The 22,973-nt window shown below is 44.9% G+C and overlaps 2 protein-coding genes across 2 annotated transcripts in view; one reads left to right on the forward strand and one right to left on the reverse strand.

Annotated features, from left to right (window-relative positions):
- Nucleotides 1-3,573, reverse strand: part of LOC103290443 (cadherin-related family member 3-like) — a 78,697-nt gene extending 75,124 nt beyond the window's left edge. The window contains exon 1 of the mRNA XM_054729839.1: nt 3,528-3,573. Within this exon, the coding sequence (XP_054585814.1) occupies nt 3,528-3,573 (46 nt within the window). The remainder of the gene's footprint in view (nt 1-3,527) is intronic.
- A 4,562-nt stretch (nt 3,574-8,135) lies between these two features.
- C18H3orf49 (chromosome 18 C3orf49 homolog) lies at nt 8,136-22,647 on the forward strand. Its single transcript, XM_008146349.3, has 5 exons — nt 8,136-8,260; nt 13,039-13,352; nt 18,641-18,762; nt 21,887-22,000; nt 22,450-22,647. Exons 1-5 carry the CDS (start codon nt 8,136-8,138, stop codon nt 22,645-22,647), a joined length of 873 nt encoding a protein of 290 aa, XP_008144571.3.
- The last annotated feature ends 326 nt before the right edge of the window (nt 22,648-22,973 follow it).

Here is a 22,973-nt window from a genome sequence, read left to right on the forward strand (position 1 = left end):
TCAATTACATACTATTGACCTAACCCTCAAGACCTTCTTATTTTGTGACACTATCTGTACTTGAAAAGTTGCAACTTCCTGCCATTTCACTGGTTCAGATTTTCTATTCAGTTTTATAGGTTGAGTCATGTCAAGAGTGACTTCTGCATCTGAGGATACCTTGTCACCATTGCATTAAAAAATAAATTGGCCCAGCTGGCCTGGCTCAGTGGTTGAGTGTTGGCCTATGAACCACAAGGTCATGGTTCGATTCCCAGTCAGGGCACATGCCCAGGTTGCCTGCTTGATCCCCAGTGTGAGGCATGCAGGAAGCAGCTAATCAATGATTCTCTCTCATCATTGTTGTTTCTATCTCTCTCTCCTTCACCCTTCTTCTCTGAAATCAATTTAAAAATATATTTTTAAAAAGAGAATAAATTGATTTGGGATTTTCCTCAATTATTTTTATGTGCTGAAATTTTGGGAATACTTAGTTTTCCACTGAAAAAAACAGCTCAATACCTGAATGTATAATAATCTATAGGAAAGAGAACAATAATTTTCTGAGCATATTAACTCATCCACTAAACTTATCTAAATAAGTAAAGTTGACATTTTATTATGCATCTACTGTCAGAATGGTTCCATAGGAAACTCCCTACTTTCTGAAATTAAATCAATAAGCCAAAATAAAAAGAATCAAGCCTGGCTGGTGTGGTTCAGTGGTCAATTCTTGGTTGGGGCACATGCCCAGGTTGCAGGCTTGATCCCCAATGTGGGGCATGCAAGAGGCAGCTGATCAATGGTTCTCTTTCATCACTGATGTTTCTATCTCTCTCTCTCCCTCTCCCTTCCTCTCTGAAGCCAATAAAATATAATTAAAAATAAATAAATAAAAAGGATCAAAATTATGGTAGGCCTATTGAAGAATGGAGATCCAGAGGCTACACCTTTATATCCAAGGACAAAAGGAAATTTGAAAAAAACAAAACTAGTTGTACTCTTTTAACGGAGGTAGTAAAATAATGCCCAGTGACTGTGTACAGGACATCAGGGATTAGTGGGGACTGTGGTGAAACCAAAAGCTTGCTCCTACCTAATGGAGGCAGCTGCTACTTGCCCACATGGGAATGTGATCTGAGTTATTTTTTGTGAGGATCCTAAAATGGAGATGTTTTGGTGAAATATTCTGCTATTCAAAACATCTGGTATACCCAATGCATTGAGAGTCTTTAGTCTCTAGTTTGTGACCTCAGGTTTAACATAAAAATCTTCACCCATGAAAAAAACAAATTAGAACAAATTAAATTGAAATATAATCTTCCTTAAATTTCATTATATCCTTACTTTACTAAATGTCCCACCCACTGAGTTGATGGGATCAATTCATCTAATGTTTTTATTTCAAAGAGACGGATGCACACACAAAGCTGGAGCAGTGGATTCAAGTAGGGTATTCCATACCTTAAGAAAAGTCTGCATAAAGATTATCTAGGATTATAGAACAAACCTGTCCAATATGTAATTTAAAAGTTTCTAGTAACCACATTTTAAAAGTTTTTTAAGTGAATTTAGTTTTAATATTATATTTTATTTAACTCAATGCATTCAAAATGTTATCATTTCAACATGTGATCAATATCCTATATAATAAAAGCCTACTATGCCAAGTGTCTGGTCATCTGGTCATCCGTTCAACCAATCAAAGTATAATATGCTAATGATATGCTAAGGCTGCTCAACCACTTGCTATGACATGCATTGACCACCAGGGGGCAGATAGTTGACCAGTTGCTATAATGTGCACTGACCACCAGGGGACAGACACTCTGACTGGTAGGTTAGCTTGCTGCTGGGGTCCAGCCAATCGGGACTGAGCGAGAAGGGCTAGACATACCCTGGAGCTCTCCCTCGGTCCCTCCCTGTCTGGCCAACCTCCTGTGTCCTTCCCCAGCGCCAATCGTGCACCGGTGGGGTCCCTCAGCCTGGCCTGCACCCTCTCACAATTCAGGACCCCTTGGGGGGTGTCGGAGAGCCAGTTTCGGTCTGATCCTGCAGGCCAGGCAGAGGGACCCCACTAGTGCACAAATTTGTGCACTGGGCCTCTAATTTTTAATAAGTTTATGTTAATAAGGTAGTTTACATTGTTTTATTCATACAAAATCTTCTAAATCCAGTGTGTGTTTTACACTTATAATATATCTCAATTCTGACTGGCCACATTCATGTAGTGAATAATCACAATTGGATGGTGGTTACCATACTCAGCAGCACAGCTGTAGAAGTTCAGTGTTGTTTTTGCAAATATTACCATTTATTTTTATTGGAAATATCAAATCTAATCATGCCTAACTAAGAATTTGGAAGTTAGAGAGCTTTTTTAGTTTTCAGATAACCATCATTTATTCTTAGAATATTAAACATATTTTACTTGACTTTTTATTGGCAATAGTGACAGTTTGGCTTTTACCTAATTCTAGATGTGACTGGTTCTAAATAAAATAGCTAAATTCATTAATTGAGTTATTTTATGAAATCAATCCATGCAACAGTAAGGAAAAAAAGCACTTAAACCAATATCTTAATGTTATGCATTCAAAATTTAGGTAATTAATTTTAAATTCTCAGGTCTGATTTTTTACTTTAATGTAATATATACTCATTTTTTTAAAAAGCAAACAACATAAAGTAAAAGTTTTAAAATCTTCTACTCATTTCTCCTCACCTCTGCTGCTCTACTATATTCCACTCCCAATCTCTAAAAACTACACTGTTAAGTATTTTGTATATATGCTTCTAGAACGTTCTGTGTACATGTAAATATAGATAGATCTTTCTTAAGAGATCTTCTTAGGTTCAGAATTTTAGGATATCCTGTTTCCACTCCCAGGACACCCTGGATTACCTTTTACCTGCACATCTGAACGCACAGATCTGCCTCCTCCTTTTAATGACTCCAATGTCCATAGTATGTCTGGACCATTTATTTAATCCTGTATTGATGAACATGTAGGTTGCTCCAGTTTTTGCCATTACAAATAAGCCTACATATATCCTTCTGTCCATAGTCTAGATCAGTGGTCGGCAAACAGAGCCAAATATCAATAGTACAACGATTGAAATTTCTTTTGAGAGCCAAATTTTTTAAACTTAAACTAGGTATGTACATTGTTATTAACTTAATTAGGGTACTCCTAAGCTGGACTTTCTAAAAACTCAAGGGGCCAAAGAGCCACATGTGGCTCTCGAGCCGCAGTTTGCCGACCACTGGTCTAGGTTCCCAGAGGTGGGATGCTGGCTCTGAGACCTGGTAGATAGTTCCAAAATGCCCTTCAAAGAACTTGCACCAGCCTACCCCCCCACTCCACCCCCGGTCACGTGCCTCTGAGAGGACATTTTAACTGAAATGTAGACTTTCCAACATGGCACAGCCCAGGGCCCTTGACAACTTCCAGGACCAACACTGAGAAGTCACTACAGAAGGTAAAAGTAAACCAAATGGCTATTTCAAAGCTGCGTGATAGGAGTCCAAAGTTAAAGATACCAACCTGGGGCAGCAGCCAACACCACAAGCAAGTGCAAAAAAGGCATCATGCACCGGAAAGCCTCCTGCCTCCTCAGCAGCACTTCGCTGCAGCGCTTGCCTTCCCCGGCTTCTGGGGAGTGGCACCCTCTTGGCGAGGAGTCTTCTCCAGAGAAACATTCTGTCTCTAAGTGCCCTGTCCACACTTCCTCATGACACAATCCTTGCCGAGTGATCTGTAAAGCGACACCTTCTTCTCCCAAAAGGACAAAAGCTGCAGTAAGGAGGTGTGCTTGAACAAGGGGGAAAGTCCCCAACTCATACTCTTCTGCATGCGAAGGCCTCCCAAAGCCTGGTGAGTCTGGGGTGGCCAGGATGTGTGGGGGCTCCAGGAAATGGTCAGCTCACTAGGCTTCAGGGGATGGCTGCGGCGAAGAGCCCGTGGAGATTTAAAAGACTCCAGGTCACTAAGGTACGTTGTCCTGCCTGGTTCTATGTGTTGATGTCTTCAGACTTGGAATAAGACCCAGAATCTCGGCTTGCCGAGTTTGCAGAAGGCTTACAAGTTGCTAAGTGAGATTAGCGTGCAACCAGATCGGGATAAGATGCAAAAACTAACAAACCGTCAAAGGCCAACAGGATGCAAGTTAACACCTGTAAGTTAAAACTTGGGGGGAAATCAGCTTTAGGGCCACTATCGGAAAAGCCCTGGCTGGCTGTATGAAGACTACATATGAAAAGATCTCTGGAGGCAGCAAATTGGTGATTCACAGGCTAAATATGACCAGCAGACCACATTTTAATTTTAAATTTTTTTTATTTTTTTAAATATATTTTTATTTATTTCAGACAGGAAGAGAGAAGGAGAGAGAGATAGAAACATCAATGATCGGCTGCCTCCTGCACACCCCTTACTGGGGATCGAGCCAGGCATGTGCCCAGGCATGTGCACAACCCAGGCATGTGCCCTTGACTGGAATGGAACCCGGGACCCTTCAGTCCGCAGGCCAACGTTCTATGCATTGGGCCAAACCAGCTAGGGCCAGACCACCTTTTTAAATGCACAAAGCTTCTTAAAAATTTGAAATCCAGTAAGATTTGATTGGTTGAGCTCTCTGCAGTTTACCACCATTCCCACCCCTTCCTGCCACACCCCCCAGCTTCTGACATTTACCTGCCTGGCCCCTGCAGGGATTCTTGTTTGCAATCTCTTACTTAGAGGTTTCAATCAATTACTATCTCCATAGGAGTCAACTGTTGTTATGGTTACCTAAACAGGATTATGCGGTCTCAGATGTGTTCAATAAAGGATAATGCGGAGAACAAAGGGAGATTGTGTTTTTACCAGACTTGGCCCTGCTCTGGCTTTTGGCTTTTCAGAGGGACATTTACAAATGGCCAGGGAATGATGGTGTGGGTCTGACTCCAAGACACATCCCATGAAGGATGGTTGCAAAGAAAAGAAGATTCTTGAATTGCTGCCCTTCTCTCTAGCTCCCTTGCCTAACTGTGGTCGGCAGTTAGACAGACAGGAGCAGAGCAAGGACGATGAGCCAGGTACAGAAACTCCCCAGGGCAGAAAGCCCCAGACACCGAGCAAGGGGCAAAACTGGGAAAACAAGAACCTCACCCCCAGGGTAACCTGTCCTCCCCTACAGTGGTCAGCAAACTCATTAGACAACAGAGCGGCAAACCGCGGCTCGACAGCAACATGTGGCTGGAGATCCGTAGTTTGCCGACCACTGCCCTAGCATATCAGTGGCCATGCGGTTTGGACCTTGACCTTTTCCTCCCTAAAGATAACATTTCGGCCTCAGTTATATTTCAGCTTCAGGCCCAGAAAAGCAGCAAAATCAGACAAGTGGCGCTGTGGCTGCCTCAGGACCAGCTGCATTGACTAATGAGCCCTGCCCTGGCACCGGCCAATCAGTGGAGACCACAACCCTGAAAGAGCACACCTGGGAAGCTGATGAGTATTTTGTTGGGACCCTCCCCTGGACCTCCCCTAAGAGTCCCACCTGCAAGGGAGAGAGGAATATGCTCTGGATGAAGGACCCAGTGCACTCTCCCCCAGGGGAGCACGTCCATGCCATGCCCTCCCCACTTCTTCTTTCTAAGGGACCCCATGAGACTTGCAATCAGGGGAGCAACGAGCAGCAGCAGCTTGTCCAGGGCTAACCTCTTGACCCCTTTGCTCTGACTTCTCAGTGAGCCTGAGCAGCCCAGCCTCGGCTCTCCTGTGACTCCTTCTGTGCACCTTCCTCGTTTCTCTGTCCTAAGTGTTTTTTTGCTGCGGCCAACAAATTTCTATTTACTTTGCTGCACTTTGTGTCTTGACTGAAATCTTTCCTTCAAGGGGACAAGGTCTTGTGGTCTCGCCGGTAACAAAACCACCACAACCTCCCCTTCCAGTCCAGAATCTCCCTCTCTCCACTCACCTGCCTCACACGCAGTTCATTTCAGCATTGTACCTCCTAAGTATTCCCGAATCTGCACACTTCTGCCTCTCTCTACTCCTAACCACCACCATGGGTAGCCTGGGCCAATTGCCTACCTAGAGACATTCCAACAACCATATTTTCCCCTCTCTGATGCCTTTCCCAAGCTGCACACCGCTCTCTTTTTTAAACGCACGCGTAGCGTTGCTTTCCCTTGTCACCTGCGTTGCCACACGTTGGTCTCCACATGCCTAGTTCCCACCTCAGACCCTTTGCTCTGGCAGATCTCCATCCCTGGAATACTTCTCCCCGATCTTACCAGGGGTTGCCTCCTTTCAACCTGAAACATCTCACCTCAAGTGTGGGCCCTTTAAGAGGCCTTTCTCCATCCCTCTGGCAGAAGCACCCACTTCCACTGCTTTCTACCGCGTTTTTCTAGTCTTCTCCTAGCCTCTTTTATCAGTGCCTGGCGTGCTTTCTCTGTTTGTTAACACGTTCGGTGTCTGTCTCCTCCGCTAGGATGCAATTCCTGGGTGGGGATCCCACTTGTTTTGTTCAAGGCTGAACCCCCATTGCACAGCACAAATATGTATGGACTAGCTCGGTAAAAAACTATCAATTCATGGAGACAGAAAGGCAGATTGTGGTTTCCAGGCAGGGGGATGGCGGTGGAGAATGGAGAGTTACAGGTACAGAGTTTCAGTTTTGCAACATGAAAAAAGTGTAGGAGATGAATGCTGATGATGGTAGCACAATGTTGTGAATATATTAATGACACTGGACTGTACATTTAAAACTGGTTAAGATGGTAAATTTAAATTATGTATATTTTACTTCAATTAAAATCTGCATTGCTCTGAAGGTCAAGATCAAGACGGTGAATTTGTTCTGTGGGGTCCAGCAGCTTAACTCCTCAGTGTGATATATTTCATTCTTGACCATTTTTCCGTTCCTCGCCCCCAGGACTGGAACAGCAAGAGCCTTGCTTGCTACCCAGAGTGTGGCTTGTGAGTGAGCACCATCAGCATCACCTGGAGGCTTGTTAGAAATGCAAATTCTTGGATTTCACCCAGACCTTTTGTATTGAAACCTGCTTTTTAATAAGACCCCAGGTCATTCATGTGCACATGGAAGTTTGAGAAGCATTCTCCAGATCACTGGTGAGGTCAAACACAGAAAGCAGAGTAAATTTTATATCTCCCAACAATTTTCTAAAGAGTTTTCCTTCTTAGCATCCTTATTTTGGGACTGAAAAACTCAAGCGCACCAAGTGATGTAATAAACCCTAGTGTCTGCTGCCACCTTGTGGTGAGAAGTTTAACCCAGCCAGAATTGGCTTTTTTTTAAATAAAGGGGGAAATGTTGGAAGGGAGGGGTGGACCAGGTAGTCAACTTTTTTTTTTTTTTTTTTTTAATATTTTATTGATTTTTTACAGAGAGGAAGAGATAGGGATAGAGAGTTAGAAACATCGATGAGAGAGAAACATCGATCAGCTGCCTCTTGCACACCCGCTACTGGGGATGTGCCCGCAACCAAGGTACATGCCCTTGACCGGAATCGAACCTGGGACCCTTGAGTCCGCAGGCCGATGCTCTATCCACTGAGCCAAACCGGTTTCGGCCAGGTAGTCAACTTTTTCAGCCATGTGCTTTGAGAGACCAGGACAAATTCCAAGGTATAATAAAATAGTCCTTGGGGTGTGCTGGGAGACGGCCAGATAACAACCTGCCTTTTCACGTGTGTCCCTGGGACTGAATATCAGCAACTCTAGTTGAGAGATTTAACAAAAGCTGGATCGTTGGTATTGCTCCTATAGCTTCTTTCCTCTTTGGAATTCAGCATGCACAGCTGAATGTGATAATCATCACCAACCCAAACGGGCCGGCTGCGGTTAGATAATCAGGTCAGCACTGGCCTTGCCCAGGAAGCTGCAACACATTCCACAAAGTGAAAAGGAATGTCCCACCGCTTTGCCAAATGCATCATTGGGACCTGGGTGAAACGATGACCAAAGCGAGTCCCACGAGTGATGTCTCTAACACCTGGAAGGGAATAAAAAAGAGATTTCAAAAATCTGCATATTTTATCCCAAGCAGCCCAGAAGTTAAAACTGCCTCAGTCCCTGAGTAATTTCGTTTTGAAGTTTTTGAGCTCAAGCAATCTCAAACAGCGACTGCAGGTGAGGCTGACGGCAATGGACCGCCCTCAACTCCATCGACCGGAGTCCGTTAAGTTCAGTTATGGAAGAGTTGGCCAGTACCGAAGGTTTCAGCAACCTCGAGGGAGAAACAGCTTGTTCAAAAGGAAGGGGATTGAAAGGTAGGAGATTGGGACTCACTTTCTTTTTCACTGAGTGAGATTCTTTGGATTTTGCATTACACAGTATTCACTGTGACATTAGAAAAGGTAGCATCTCTGTTTAGCCTTGCATTTGGAAATGAAGGCTCTGTGTGGGCTCGGAGGAGAGGGCACTGCATTTACACGCTGATCAGGAAGCCTCATTTTGTGATCAGCAGAGTCTTCGCTGTAGTGGAGAAAAGCTTTCCTTCCACCTGAATTTGAGTTTTAATGTGGCATATGTCACCCAAGTGAGCACTGCGTGGTACTTTCAGCCTCGGGATTTTAAACATCACAACATCCCATGCAGATAGCAGTATTCTGAACACTCAGTAGAACATCCCTCAAGATGAGTCCATGGTTCCTTCTCCAAGCAATTCTGCGGTTGAAATAGGTACTGATTAAGCCTCATTTATGTGCATGCTCTTTAATGTAACCTAAAAATTGTCTCCCACCTCATATTTCTTGCCAATGGTGAAACCATAAACACAGGCATGAAATATTCCAAACACAATACATTTTAATTTGGAAAGTTAGTTAGATAATTTATTTTCCATTTCTTTTGGCTACTTTCTTACCAGGTCATTAGCAATAGCTCTGATAAGCAGAAATCAGGTGTTTCATGAGGCCAAAAGCATCAAAGACTAAACCTTTGAACTTTCGTGGACAAAATAAAATTTTGCAGAGATTTCCACTTTTAAGAAGAAATAGGGGTTGAAGTAATACAACCAAACACATTTACTACTAACCAAGAAACTTTAAAACTTTAAGGGTGGTATTCTTTTTCTAACAGAAATTTCAGCAGTTCTACTCCTAGGCCCTGAAGCAAAATCACCTTTGTTAATTGTTGTATATTGGGAGCAGGGCTGGGGAGTGATGGGAGTGGGAGACACATGGGCTTTTTACCTGAGAGGCTTTCAATGTTCCTGGACCTCCTAAAATGTATTTTCATTGTTTTGTGTTGTGCATGTGTGTATTTGTGGTAGTTGAAAAAGATGGCTTTTTTAAAAGATTCTCAGAGGTGTCCTGGGAGATTAATCCTAGCCCATATATGACTTTTGGGTGAGTTAGAACATGACACTCCCTCCTCAGTACACTGTACTGTCATCTGCTAGAAAGTTGACAGAGTAACTATACACAACTATTATGACTAAATGTGAACAGCACCCCCTAGAGGTTGTGTGTGTTAACTGGCCGAAGTCCTCTAACCCAGGTCTCCCTCCTTGCCTTTTACATTTTCCCACACAGATTTGATCCACTTGGTACTAAAAGCTATCGATTATTGAATGTTTTATTAGGTTCCAAGCACATATGTTACTTCCTTTTATTCGAATATTTCTGAGAATAGTATAGCAATTTGCAAATAAGAAAACTGAAGCTTATAGAGTTAAATAACATGCCCAAGATCACACAGCTAGGAAGTGAGGTGCTGGGTTGAACAAGACCCTTTAGATCTGGTTCCTGGGCTCTGACTGGCGTGCTGCCCACATATGACAGAGAAACTGACTAATTTAGGTCCAGTTCTGAGCAGGGTTCTCTGGAGTGTGGTATGTGTGCTGTTGATGGGACATGAGATATTTCAGGTAGTATTTGAAGGACATTTTAATGGTTATGAATTTATTTACATCCACATGAGAAACATATATTACATGTATTATCCTATACTAGTGGCCCGGTGCATGAAATTCGTGCATGGGGGTGGAGGTTGCCCTCAGGCCAGCCTGCATCCTCTCCAATCGGGGACCAATCTCGCAATCTGGGACCTCTGGCTCCTAAACGCTCACCTGCCTGCCTGCCTGCCTGATCACTCCTAACTGCCTCTGCCTGCCTGCCTAATTGCCCCTAACTCTTCTGCCTGCCTGTCTGATCGCCCCCAAATGCCCTCCCCTGCCAACCTGATCTCGCCCCCAACTGCCCTCCCCTGCTGGCCTGGTTGCCCCCAACTGCCCTCCCCTGCCGGCCTGGTTGCCCCCAACTGCCCTCCCCTTCAGGCCTGGTTCCCCCCAACAGACCTCCCCTGCCGGCCTGATCTTGCCCCCAATTGCCCTCCTCTGCTGGCCAATTTGGTTCTGATTGGTTGGTTTCTATGCCAGTCAGTGTCTCTGGGCCTATCAACCCAGCGCTGACTGAAGGACTGACTTCCAGTTGGTTGAGCCTCAGTCTTTACCGGTCATTACAACACAGAGTTTTTATATATTAGGATAATAAAAGCCTAATATGCAAATTGTCCCCTTGACCAGGAGTTCAACCAGGAGTTCGACCAGGGAATGGGGCCAGCCGGCCAATTGCCCATAGCTCCTCCCCCCGGCTGGCCCCGCCCCAGTCAACTGCAGTGACAGGCAGCCAGGGGAAGGGAGTCCCCGGCCAGCAGCTGGCAGCCACTAGGGACCCTACCCATGCATGCATTTCATGCACTGGGCCTCTAGTACATCTATATATATAAAAGCCTAAGTGACCAAATGACCAAATGACTAGTCGATGGGTTGCTATGATGCGCACTGACCACCAGGGGACAGACGCTCAATGCAGGAGCTGCCTCCTGCTGGCCAGTGCACTCCCACAGTGGAAGCGCTGCTCAGCTGACTGACGGGTACCAGACACCAGGCTCACAGCTGGTGGGCTCATGGCTGGCGAGCAGCAGCGCTACTGAGTGGCAGCAGCAGCAGGCCAGTGGGGCCACCACCTGCCGCTTCAGGCACTACTACATCCCTCAGGAGATCTCGACTGCTGGTTTCGGCCCAATCCTCGCAGGCCAGGCCAGAAACCGGCAGTCTGACATCCCCTGAGGGGTCCTGGATTGCGAGAGGGCGCAGGCCAGGCTGAGGGACCCCACAGGTGCATGAATCCGTGCACCGGCCCTCTAGTGTAACATAATATAAAACCTGGGATTTCACCCAAAGAAATGAAGTTTTATATTCACACCAAAACCTATACACAATGTTTATAGCAGCTTTATTGATAATAGCCCCAAATTGGAAACAACCCAAATATCTTCCAGTGAATGAATAGTTGACAAAGTAAATAGTCATGGTATAGTCACATCATGGAATGTTACTCAGCAATAAAAAGGAACAACTTATTGATATACACAACAATGTGGATAAATCTCTAGAGAAATATGCTGACTGACAAAAATAAATCCCAAAAGGTTTTATATTGTATGAATTGATTTATATAACATTCTCAGAAAAACATAAAAGTATATTCATGAAGGCCAGCTTAGTGGTTGCCAGAGGCTAAGGGAAATGTGAGGTGAGTGGGAAGTGGGAGTGGTTATAAAACATGAGGATCCTGGCTATGATAGACACGCTCTGTATTTTGATAGAATCAATGTCAACATTGATTATGTTGTGATAATGCATCATAGTTTTGCAAAAGGGGAAACTGGGTAAAGAGCACAATAGAATTTCTTTTTTAAAAATAGGCTTAAAATATTATTTCTTTTTTTTAAAATATATTTTATTGATTTTTTACAGAGAGGAAGAGAGAGGGATAGAGAGTTAGAAACATCGATGAGAGAGAAACATCCATCAGCTGCCTCCTGCACACCCCCGCACTGGGGATGTGCCCGCAACCAAGGTACATGCCCTTGACCGGAATCGAACCTGGGACCCTTGAGTCCGCAGGCCGATGCTTTATCCACTGAGCCAAACCGGTTTCGGCTTAAAATATTATTTCTTATAACTGCATGTGAAACTGCAATTATCTAAAAATAAAAAGCTTAATTTTTTAAAGTCCATGAGATTTTATGAATAGTATTGGTTTGGGTAAGACTAACAAAAAACCATTAACTGAGGAAGAATATTAGGCAAATGCTGGTGTCCAGGAGGGTGGTGTTCTCTCTAGCACAGAGGATAACAACACGGACCTTGGGATCAGTGCCTGAGCAGAAGTCATCTAATCTTCCCAAGCTTTAATTTCATTTGTAAAAGGTAGGTGGCCATATGAGGGTTAAATTAGGTAATACACAGGGAAAAAGTAGAATGTTTAGCACATAGAAAGCTATTAAGAAATTGTATCTACTTTTATTACTAAAACTAGAGGCCCAATGCATGAAATTCGTGCAAGAGTAGGCCTTCCTTCCCCTGGCTGCTGGCACCAGCACCCAGGACCCGGGCTTCCCTTGCAGCCCTAGCTTCTTCAGGAAGGACATCCGGTCTAATTAGCATATTATGCTTTTATTATTATAGATGTGCCCAAATGATGAAGATGGTGTATGACTAGTTGGAATTTTGGAACTATGTGTTCAGAATTCTTCTCTCTAAATGAATGTTCTATGTAAATGCAGCATTTGTGGAACTTTGGAGACTATATTCTTCATTGACTGGCAGACTTTCATCTCTCACCACTGTAGCCTTAGAACTACCATATCCAGCAAAAACTGTCTCACACCATCACTGAAATAAGACTGTCAATTTGCCAATATGAGGTAATACATTCTAACAGTCACTCACCAGGATTAAAATCTGCATTTGTGCCTAGTTAATTACGTTGCCCACTCTCTGTATCTGTTTACTCATTAGTAAAAAGAAGATAATCACATAACCTGCCTGCCATGAGGATTCAGTGAGGTCATGGCCAGAACGCACTACTACAGTGTGGTGACAAGACACCAAGCAGTTGCTTTGGTTCATTTTTCTGTGATTTGATTCTTGGAATTGTGTAGTTTGTTCACATTTGCCACTTGGATTTTAATGATTCCAATGACCTGTGTTTAACTTTTCAATTCCCTTAATACAAATTATTTTTATTTTTATTAGATGGCATAGAGCTGTGTCTCCCAACTTGGTAAAACAAAATGTATTGGTCCCCAAAGAGGAATCATCTAGTGGCAGCGACATGGAATTCCATGGAAGCCAGCAAAGTCAAAGAAAAAGTGTGATGAGGAAGGTGAAGACCTTCGTCGGGAGGATGCTGTCACCCCGGCACAGACACAAGCCAGCCGGTTCTGGCGCCACCAGCCCTCAGGACGCCCTCCTTCCCCACCCGCAGAGCCTTCTTCCTGGAGGGGCCCAGGAGCTTCCACCGCCCAGGCTCCTCTCCACACGGAGGACGAGAAAACTCTCACAGAACGGTAATCATGGGCACTGCCTGGTTAGGTGTCGAGGCCAAGAGGAGTAATGAAATTGGGATGGCATGTCCTGGGAGCTTATCTGAAATGCAGACTCCCAGGCCCTACCCTGTTCTACTGAGTCAGTATCTGCTTTTTAGAAAGATTCCCAAGTAACTCTAGGATGTACATACATTTTTTAAAAACTCTGAATTAGATTGCCTTTCAGGTACCTCCCAGTCCAACTGATCAGTGAGTTAGTCAGCTTATAGCCCCTTTTTATTTAAATATATAGGCACACATAGATGAGTATATGCACACATAGGCACATAGATGTATATGTGCACACGTAGGCACATAGAAGAGTATGTGCACGTATGGGCACATGTGTATATGCACATGTGGGCACATATGTGAGTATATGCATATACACATACACATATATTAGGAAATCAAACTAAAGTGAGATTTTGGGGTTTTGTTTCTGGAGAAAGTAGTGATGCAGTCTTTCAAATGGCTAATTCCAACAGTAGAGAGTGTGGTGAGAATCCTATCTAATAATAGACAAATATGCAAATTGACCATACCTCCGACACACCCACAAGCCACACCCACAAACCACGCCCACCATCCAATCAGAGCGAGTATGCAAATTAACCCAAACCAAGATGACTACAGCCACAGAGAGCAAGGTTTCCTAGGTAACAGAGGAAGCCAAGCTTTCCGCCTGCCCTGACCAGGCCTAAGCCTCCACTCAAGCTACAAAGTTTCAATTATAGAAGGTAAACAAATTCAAACAAATGGCGGCAGAATGGAGCTTGAGAGAGCAGGCCATGTTTGCCGCCGGCAACAGGGGAAGCAAAGCTTTCCCCACACCCTGGCTGGGCCCACCCTCTTAAGGCAACAAAGTTTCAATTATAACCCCAATAGAAATGGCTGCCGGCCTCGGAGGGAGCCCCAGGCTTGGCTCTGCTCCAGGCTACAAAGTTTCAATTGTAGAAGGAAAATAAATTCCAGATACCAGGGCCTGCGCTTGGGTTGCCAGGGGGCGTGGCTGGCCTGCAAACCACCACAGGCCCCTCGCTCAGGCTGCCCCACACCCCAAGGGAACCCCCACCTGACCCAGGACACACTTCAGGGCAAACCAGCTGGCCCCCACCCCTGTACCAGGCCTCTATCCTATCTAATAAAAGAGTAATATACAGATTGATCATCACTGCAACACACAATATAGCTGCCCCCATGTGGTCAAAGATCCTGCCCCCATGTGGACACAAGATGGCCACCACCAGATGGCCAGCAGGAGAGGGCAGTTGGGAGGCACCCGGCCTGCAAGGGAGGGCAGTTGAGAGGGACCACGCCTGCAAGGGAGGGCAGTTGGAGGTGATCAACCCTGCAGGAGAGGGCAGCTAGGGGTGACCAGGCCGGCAGAGGAGGGAAGTTGGGGGCAAACAGGCTGGCAGCAGAGTGGTTAGGGGGTGATCAGGCTGGCAGGCAGAAGTGGTTAGGGGCAATCAGGAAGGCAGGCAGGCAAGCAGTTGGGAGCCAGCAGTCCTGGATTGTGAGAGGGATGTCCGACTGCCCACCGGTATCGGGCCTAAACGGGCAGTCGGACATCCCTCGAGGGGTCCCATATTGGAGAGGGTACAGGCTGGGCTGAGGGACAACCCCCCTCCGTGCACGAATTTCGTGCACCAGGCCTCTAGTTCTATGAATAAAAGGTATCATTGGTAAGTCAAAAAGGACATTTTATGTTATTGTGTCTACTCCCCATGTACTTTATGTAAGAATTGACATTTGAAGGAAAACATTGTCTTTTTTGCAAGGAAGTAATGCTGTTTTAGGGGGTCCTATGATTGATAGGTAACAATACTACTAATATTTGCATTCTCCTTTGTAGATCTTAAAAATTAATAAACCTTATTTTTCAGAGGAGTTTTAGTTTTACTGGAAAAAATTAGCAGAAAGTACAGAGAGTTAGTTTCATATCCCCCCCTCCTCACCCCATCTTCATAATTGATGAGCCAATATTGATATATTATTAAACCAAACTGAAGTCCGTAGTTTGCATTAGGGTTCACTCTATGCCCTGCCCAGCTCTATGGGTTTGAAACCCCATCATGTTGTGTCATGCATCCACCATTACAGCCTCATCCAGAATAGCTCCCATGCCCTAAGAGCCTCTGAGCTTTTCGGTGTCCTTTACAGCCCAGCACCAGGAAACATGCAGCCCTTGGGTACACGTAGGGAATCCACACATACGTTCCCATTTCACACAGTGAAAAGGCTGAGAAGCTGCTGGGTACTTGTTCTAGGAAGAAAACAACTGATGGCTTCTAGTTGAATGACTGTCCTTTCAAACCAACATTCTGGGAAAAGCAGCCAGTAACCCAAGCATCCAAGCATCTAGCAGTCACCTGGTACGGACTGACCTGTCTGTTTCTGTTGAAAATAACAAAGTGATTGGAGCTGCAGGTGGAGAGTCCCACAGGCAACAGAGCCCCAGGTTCCCTTTCCTCCTCTGTGTGCATCAGCTTGTTTTTGTGTGAGTTGGAATAACAGGTCTCTACACTAAGAGTTCTCCAGCAAACATGCTCATCCTTCAGGCTGCAGCTCAAGTATTAACCACCTTGTCTCAGTTGTGGCCCAAACAACATTGCTCTTCCCTGCCGACCCTCATAACAGTTTTCAACAAGTATCTGCTACATATGTATTACATGTCAGCCACACGTTAGGGATAGAGTAGCAGATGGAACAGACATGATCCCTGCCTCCATAGGGTTACAGTGTAGAGGGACATTCCAACATGATACAATTACATCTGCTGCAGAGTAGAGGGCACTATGAAAATACATCATGCCTCAAGTAGGGGAAGGCCTATGAAAATATGTCATGCCTCAAGTAGTAGAGGGCGCTATGAAAATATGTCATGCCTCCAGGAAGGCCTCCTGGAGGAGGAAGGGACAGCTCAGCCATCTGAAGGCCACCTCGAGTCAGATTGGGAGAGAATGGGGAAAAGGGTGTCCCAGGGAGACGGAGAGCACCCAACGTCAAGAGAGCACCCGGCATAATTAAGAAATGAGAGCAATCCAGCCAGGACGGAGGTGGCGAGGGTGTTATAAACCCAGTTAAGAATTTTTTATACCCAAGGGTGATAAGAAACCACAAAATACTTGCAAGCTGGGGATTTACATAATCTGATTTGCATTTTTTAAAGATAGCTCAGGCTGCGGAGTGGAGACTGGGTTGGAGGAGGGCAGGAGCCAATGCAGAAGGAGCAGTAAGCAGGCTCTTACATTCAGGAAGGGACGACAGTGACCTGGTTGGACCCTGCAGTGGGGAGGGAAGAGCTGGGCAGGAGGGTGGGGGAGAGGGACGCTTTTCCGGTTGAGCACCTACTTTGAAAGTGGAGCCCCCCTTCACTGACATTAGGAGCCATGGCTCCCAGAGAGGTCCTTGTTTGCAGCCCTCAGTGGGAAGAGATGACTTTAGGTGCAGCATGCAGTAAAAATGCTGAAACAGAGCAAATTACAAACACCCGTCGATCCCTTTACACCAAGGAAAAGTCTCATTTCCTGCCTTTTTCTCTTTAATAAAAAGTAGAGTAACCTCAAACTTAGTGCCTTCTGCAGCCAATAATATGGTTTTGTTTTTACCATATTAATGTTAGTGCCTACTTATGGTACTGGTTTTTGATTTATGATAGTGTTTTAAAGTTCCCTTTATAAATACACTAGAGGCCCGGTGCACAAAATTCGTGCACAGGGTGTGTGTGTGTGTGTGTCCCTCAGCCCAGTCTGCACCCTCTTCAATCTTGGACATCCCTCTCACAATCCAGGACGGCTGGCTCCCAACTGCTCGCCTGCCTGCCAGCCTGATTGCCCCCTAACCACTTCTGCCTGCTAGCCTGATTGATGCCTAACCCCTCCCCTGCCAGCCTGGTTGATGTCTAACTGCTCCCCGGCAGGCCGGATCGCCCCTAACTGCCCTTCCCTGCAGGTCTGGTCGCCCCCAACTTCCCTCCTCTGCCGGCCTGGTCACCCCTAACTGCCCTCCCCTGCCGGCCTGATTGCCCCCAACTGCCCTCTCCTGCAGGCCTGATTGCCCCCAACTGCCCTCCCTTGCAGGCCTGGTCCCCCCAACTGCCCTTCCCTGCAGGCCCAGTCGCCCCCAACTTCCCTCCTCTGCCGGCCTGGTTCCCCCTAACTTCCCTCTCCTGCAGGCTTGATTGCCCCCAACTGCCCTCCCTTGCAGGCCTGGTCCCTCCCAACTGCCCTTCCCTGATTGCCCACAACTGCCCTCCCTTGCAGGCCCTCCCAACTGCCCTCCCCTGGCCATCTTGTGGCAGCCATCTTTGACCACATTGGGGCAGCCATCTTGTGTGTTGGAGTGATGGTCAATTTGCATATGACTATTTTATTAGATAGGATAGAGGCCTGGTGCACAGGTGGGGGCTGGCTGGTTTGCCCTGAAGGGAATCCCAGATCAAGGTGTGGGTTCCCTTGGGGTATGGGACAGCCTGAGTGAGGGGCCTGTGGTGGTTTGCAGGCCAGCCATGCCCCCCGGCAACCCAAGCGGAGGACAGGGCTGGCTGGAAGCAGGTATCTGGGATTTATTTATCTTCTATAATTGAAACTTTGTAGCCTTGAGCGGAGGCCAGGGCAGGCGGGAAGCTTGGCTTCCTCCATTACCGGGGGCAACCCAAGCCTCCTGCTCACTCCAGCTCTGTGGCCACCGCCATCTTAGTTGGGTTAATTTGCATACTCGCTCTGATTGGCTGTGGGTATAGCGGAGTGATGGTTAATTTGTATGTTTCTCTTTTATTAGATAGGATTTATTTTGTTAAGAATGGGATTGCTATAAAGAAAACATTAAAGGGTTCACACAGCTCCTGAATTATGGGGAAACTGCTAGGATGGTATATGGGTGCCTGAGCCTTGAGCCACATTGCTGAAGAAAAAACTTAAAACTTTGCTTCAACTAACAACAAATATTCAGGGGATCGTCCTACACATCAAAGGTTACTTTTCTAATTTCACAAAGTTAAAGGGAAAAGCAACAGGCAGCAAACTGGTCTCGAAGACAGAGAGGTGACCAGCCACCTTGTCAAGACTGATTGGTGACCACTGAGATCCCAGCCCGAGCAAAGGCCCGTGTGTGCAAGAGAAGGTGTGAGACAGAAAAGCAAATCCAGGTGGAATTGTTAACCCCAAGAAAAAGCTCCCGAGGCAGCACAGGATGCTGTCTTTTCTAAAGGAAGACTATGTTTACAACTGTGATCATTACAGCTTCTTTTCCCCCTTCACTCTAAGCAGCTCTACAACTAGACGTGGTAGAAGCAGAGACGGAGGAGATAACCCGAGGAAGCACACTGCTCCGGGCCAGGACCACCAGGCGGCTGTCTGTGACATCCCTCCCTGCAGGGCCGCACAAGGTAAAGTGCTGAAGCACACTCCCCTGAGGACACGTACAGTCAGTGTCTAGGATGTTGGAAACGCCAGGTTCTCTCCTGCCCCAAGTCCCTCACAAGAAAGCCACCCAATCTCCTGCTTGTGTATCGATTCCAGGAATTTAGGCCCAGAAAACCGGCTAATCGGATCTGATTCCTCCATTTCTGAGCTAAAACTGTTCAGCTTCTATTGCAATCTGGGCAACAGTGGAGCTTAGAGTTTTACATTGGCGTTTTAACTGTTCAAATATCACAGTAGTGTGCTGGCATCTGGCGTGTCGTGCATGCTGCATGGAGAGCAATCCACGAGACAGGCACTGCCCTGCAGACATTCTTTGAGGATGCGCGTGTACATTTGTCCAAGGCAGTAGACGTCAGCCGTATGTGGCTTCCAAGATCTGAAATGTGGCCAGTGCAACCGAGAAACTGAATTTTTGATTTGATTCCATTTCACTGGTAATTAAAATGCAAATAGCCACATGTATAGGAAGTGCAGACAGTGCAACCCTAGACCATCCAGGACTCCCCAATCCAAAGCTTGTATTTATCTGTAGGTATGGAAATTTGAGCCTAAATTGCTCAGATTTTTTTTTTTAAATAGCACAAACTATTATTAGCTTAAATATAACATTTACGTAAATCTATGTTCCAGGCCCTAAGTGCTTTAAAAATATCAGCTTCTCAGGTAATTCTTACAACAGCCCTATAAGGTATGGCAATGTTCTCCTTATTTAGAGATGACACAGAGATTAATAAGTCAGGCTTCAAACCCCAAAAGACCTGGCTCTATAGAGTCCTTACTCTTAGTTACCATGCTTAGTACTAACTGTATTATCCAATATGGTAGCCAATACCTACATGTGACTATTATTAAGTTAATAAAATTTAAATTAAATCAAAAGTTCATTTCTTTGATTGCACTAGCTACGTTTCAAGTATTCAACAACCACATGTGGCTAGTGGCGGTTGTATAGGACAGCACAGATAAAGACCATTTCCTGTCCACAGAAAAGTTCTATTACATAGCACTGCTCTAAGCCATCACTAGAGTGCAGTATTAGTTTAGAATCTTGCCTCTTTTGTGTGCAAGGTTCATATTTATTTTATTCCTGTTATGTGCTTGTTAATTCCTAGTTCTAGGGCCACAAAGGTGACCCCATGGACATGGTCGTGTTTTGTGGGATTTATAGTTTAATAGAAGAGACAGACATTAAACCATGGCACTGCAGACTAGTGGGGTAAGGATAATCATTTGAACAAATGGTGCTGGGATGAGCAGATATGGGGAAAAAGATGAAATTTGATCCCTACCTCACACCATATAAAAAGTTTAGTTCCTGTAGGGTGATAGATATATATAGAAAAGGTAAAACCTTAAAACTTTTTAAGGACACTAAGAATAGCTTCATGATTTCAGTATAGAGACAGACTTTTTAGAACACATCCCTGACCATAAAAGAAAGAGGGAGCCCTGGCCAATGTGGCTCAGTTGGTTGAGGGTCGCCCCATGCAACAAGAGGTCACTAGTTTGATTCCTGGTTAGGTCACATGCCTGGGTTGTGGGCTCGATCCCCAGTAGGGGGCGTGCAGGAGACAGCTGATTCATTTAAAAAAAGGAAAAAGATGGATATATTTGGCTATATGAAAATTAAGAATTACCTTTCATCAAAAAACATTAAATCAGCCGAAACCGGTTTGGCTCAGTGGATAGAGCGTCAGCCTTTGGACTGAAAGGTCCCAGGTTCGATTCCGGTCAAGGGCATGTACCTTGGTTGCGGGCACATCCCCAGTAGGGGGTGTGCAGGAAGGCAGCTGATCGATGTTTCTAACTCTCTATCCCTCTCCCTTCCTCTCTGTAAAAAATCAATAAAATATATTAAAATACGTTTTAAAAAAAACAAACATTAAATCAAATGTTCTCTACTGGCTGTAGAACGGTTTTGTTTAGCTTTCAGGATGTTCCCCAAAATATATTTAAATCAATTGCCCACATTTAAAAATTAGAATATTTCCAATAAAAATCTGGATTTTCAGCTTTCGTTAGAAAACTAGGAAGATTTGGAAACACTAAACTCCCCCTCCCCGCCCCCAATTCCTCAGGGCAACAGCAGGAGCCCTGCAGAGGCTGCCTTTTGCTTGAGGCACATTCTCTCCAGTTCACACCAGCCCCAACTGGTTGTTTTACAAAAACTTCCTGGCCCTTCCAGGCATTTGATTTTATATTAGTGGTATCCAACCAACAGAAATAACTTAGTAATTATGAAGGGTGGTAGGTGCTTAGTAGGAAAAAGTACTGAAGTTTATGTGAGAGAGCAGAGAGTTCAACTATACACAGGGCGGGGAAGTTCTGCAAGTGACATGTGAGCCTGGGCAGGCTGGCGGGGCCGAGGGGTGTGTTCAGCACACTCATTTGTAAACTTCCTCACAGGCGAGGGCTAGGACCCAGATGTGGTCTCATATCCTCCTTTATGCAGGTCTCACAATAGTCCTAATGCTATTTATTAAGAGAAGAAGAAAGTGAACCCAATTAGACCAAAGAGGGCATATTAGCCAGGAGCCATGACCTAGAAATGATTCCTAATAGCAACACCATTAGAGCAGGTACGTGTAACCAGCACACCAGGGACAAGAGGAAAAGTACCAGGCATGTGGTGAAAAGAACCCCGAGCTTTCTTTTTATGTTTGCAGACATGTCTGCCATGAAAATAAGGAAAACTACAGAAAAAAAGACCAAATTAACAACTGGATCCAGTGATAATGAGCTTTCCGGGCACTGGTCCACAACAGCTCCACCTTACTGTGCTCAGCGGCCGCACAGGCAATTTCTTCTTCCGCTACGAATGACCTGCTTTTTTCCTGACACTGTATATTCTTTCAGAACCAGGCAATCTCATTCTCTGCACCCTATAGATCTCTTCAAAGAGAGCTCTGGGCACAAAGGAGATACATGGGGCGTGGAGAAAAATATGGTCACCAACTCGACATTTGTTATGTGGCAAATGTTCAGTTTGGAAGAGAATATCAAGGGTGAGGATTCTTACCTAAGCACTCTCACAGAAATAATGTTGGTGCTTTTTTAATCTGATGTGTTTTTGCATTTTTATGATAGGTTCCATACTCCTCAAAAAAGAGACCACACTTTCCAGCACTTAAAAAGAAGAAACACGGCACGAAAAATATCCTCCGAAAACCAGATTTGACAGTAGGGAAGCTTCAAATGCAGGTAGTGGACAAAGGCTTTCACTTTTGTGTTTCAAAAGCAGCAGCAGGCCAGGTTTCACTGGATGTACAGCCCCGCTGGACAGCACGACTGTGGGGTGAAATTGATGCTTGCCATTAAGAAATGATGTTGGTGGGGGGCATTTTGAAAGTGGCGAAAGGATTGATAAAGGCACCTTGGATGGTATTGCGTGCCTAATGAACACTAAGTGAATCCAATTAAAATAAAGGCACGCACATAGGCTTCTTTTGAGAAGAAATGAGATCGTCTTTATCACTGGGTGGTAAATGTATGTTTTCAAGCTGTTTGCTACAACCTGAATTAGAATAATACTTGGGACGTGCAAAATGTCCACCAATTCCTGAACTAATCTTCAGGAAAAACAACCATCTCTCAGGTTGGACAGGGTTGTCCAACACATGGCTTCACTTCTTTGTATTTATCTGTCATAGGTGGATGACCTCATAGAAACAGTGACTGACAAGTCCATGAAGTTACTGGCCCAAAGGCACGCCGAGCTTCAACAGTGCGAGTTTCTAGGGGACGAAATTCTTCAGTCTTCTAAGCAGTTCCAAAGGATTTCCAAGAGAACCATGAGGAAGTATAAATTGAAAAATGTGTGTTTCCCATGTACCTGCTGTTGCTTCTGATTTTGTTCTGGACTGCATAAAATTGCATTCATAGGGATTCTTACCTTTTGGTACACAGTCCTGAATAAATTCCTCTAGTGAATGAATCAGTGGAGAGGAGGCATTTTTTATAATATTCTGCCCCATAGTCCTTAAAAAATTACTTTTTCAAAAATTAATTTTTAATTCTAAGTTACTATAGGCAGATTTTTGCTTCATAATTCTTACAAATAATGAAAAATAGAAATATTTATTAAGGCATAACAATTCTGCAAAAAAATTTCTCCCATGATTGCCTTTAAATACAACAGAGTAAGTATTTAAAGGTATTGTGACACTTTTTGCCT

The sequence above is a fragment of the Eptesicus fuscus genome, chromosome 18, assembly GCF_027574615.1.
Source record: "Eptesicus fuscus isolate TK198812 chromosome 18, DD_ASM_mEF_20220401, whole genome shotgun sequence".
Lineage (NCBI taxonomy): Eukaryota > Metazoa > Chordata > Mammalia > Chiroptera > Vespertilionidae > Eptesicus > Eptesicus fuscus.

Bases quoted from the DNA above. Each gene is read 5' to 3' on its own strand.
- C18H3orf49 (XM_008146349.3), top strand. From the start codon at position 8,136: ATGGACCGCCCTCAACTCCATCGACCGGAGTCCGTTAAGTTCAGTTAT. The intron at 18,763-21,886 runs GTAAAGTGCTGA...TTTTTATGATAG, and splicing joins TCCCTGCAGGGCCGCACAAG to GTTCCATACTCCTCAAAAAA. The intron at 22,001-22,449 runs GTAGTGGACAAA...TATCTGTCATAG, and splicing joins TAGGGAAGCTTCAAATGCAG to GTGGATGACCTCATAGAAAC.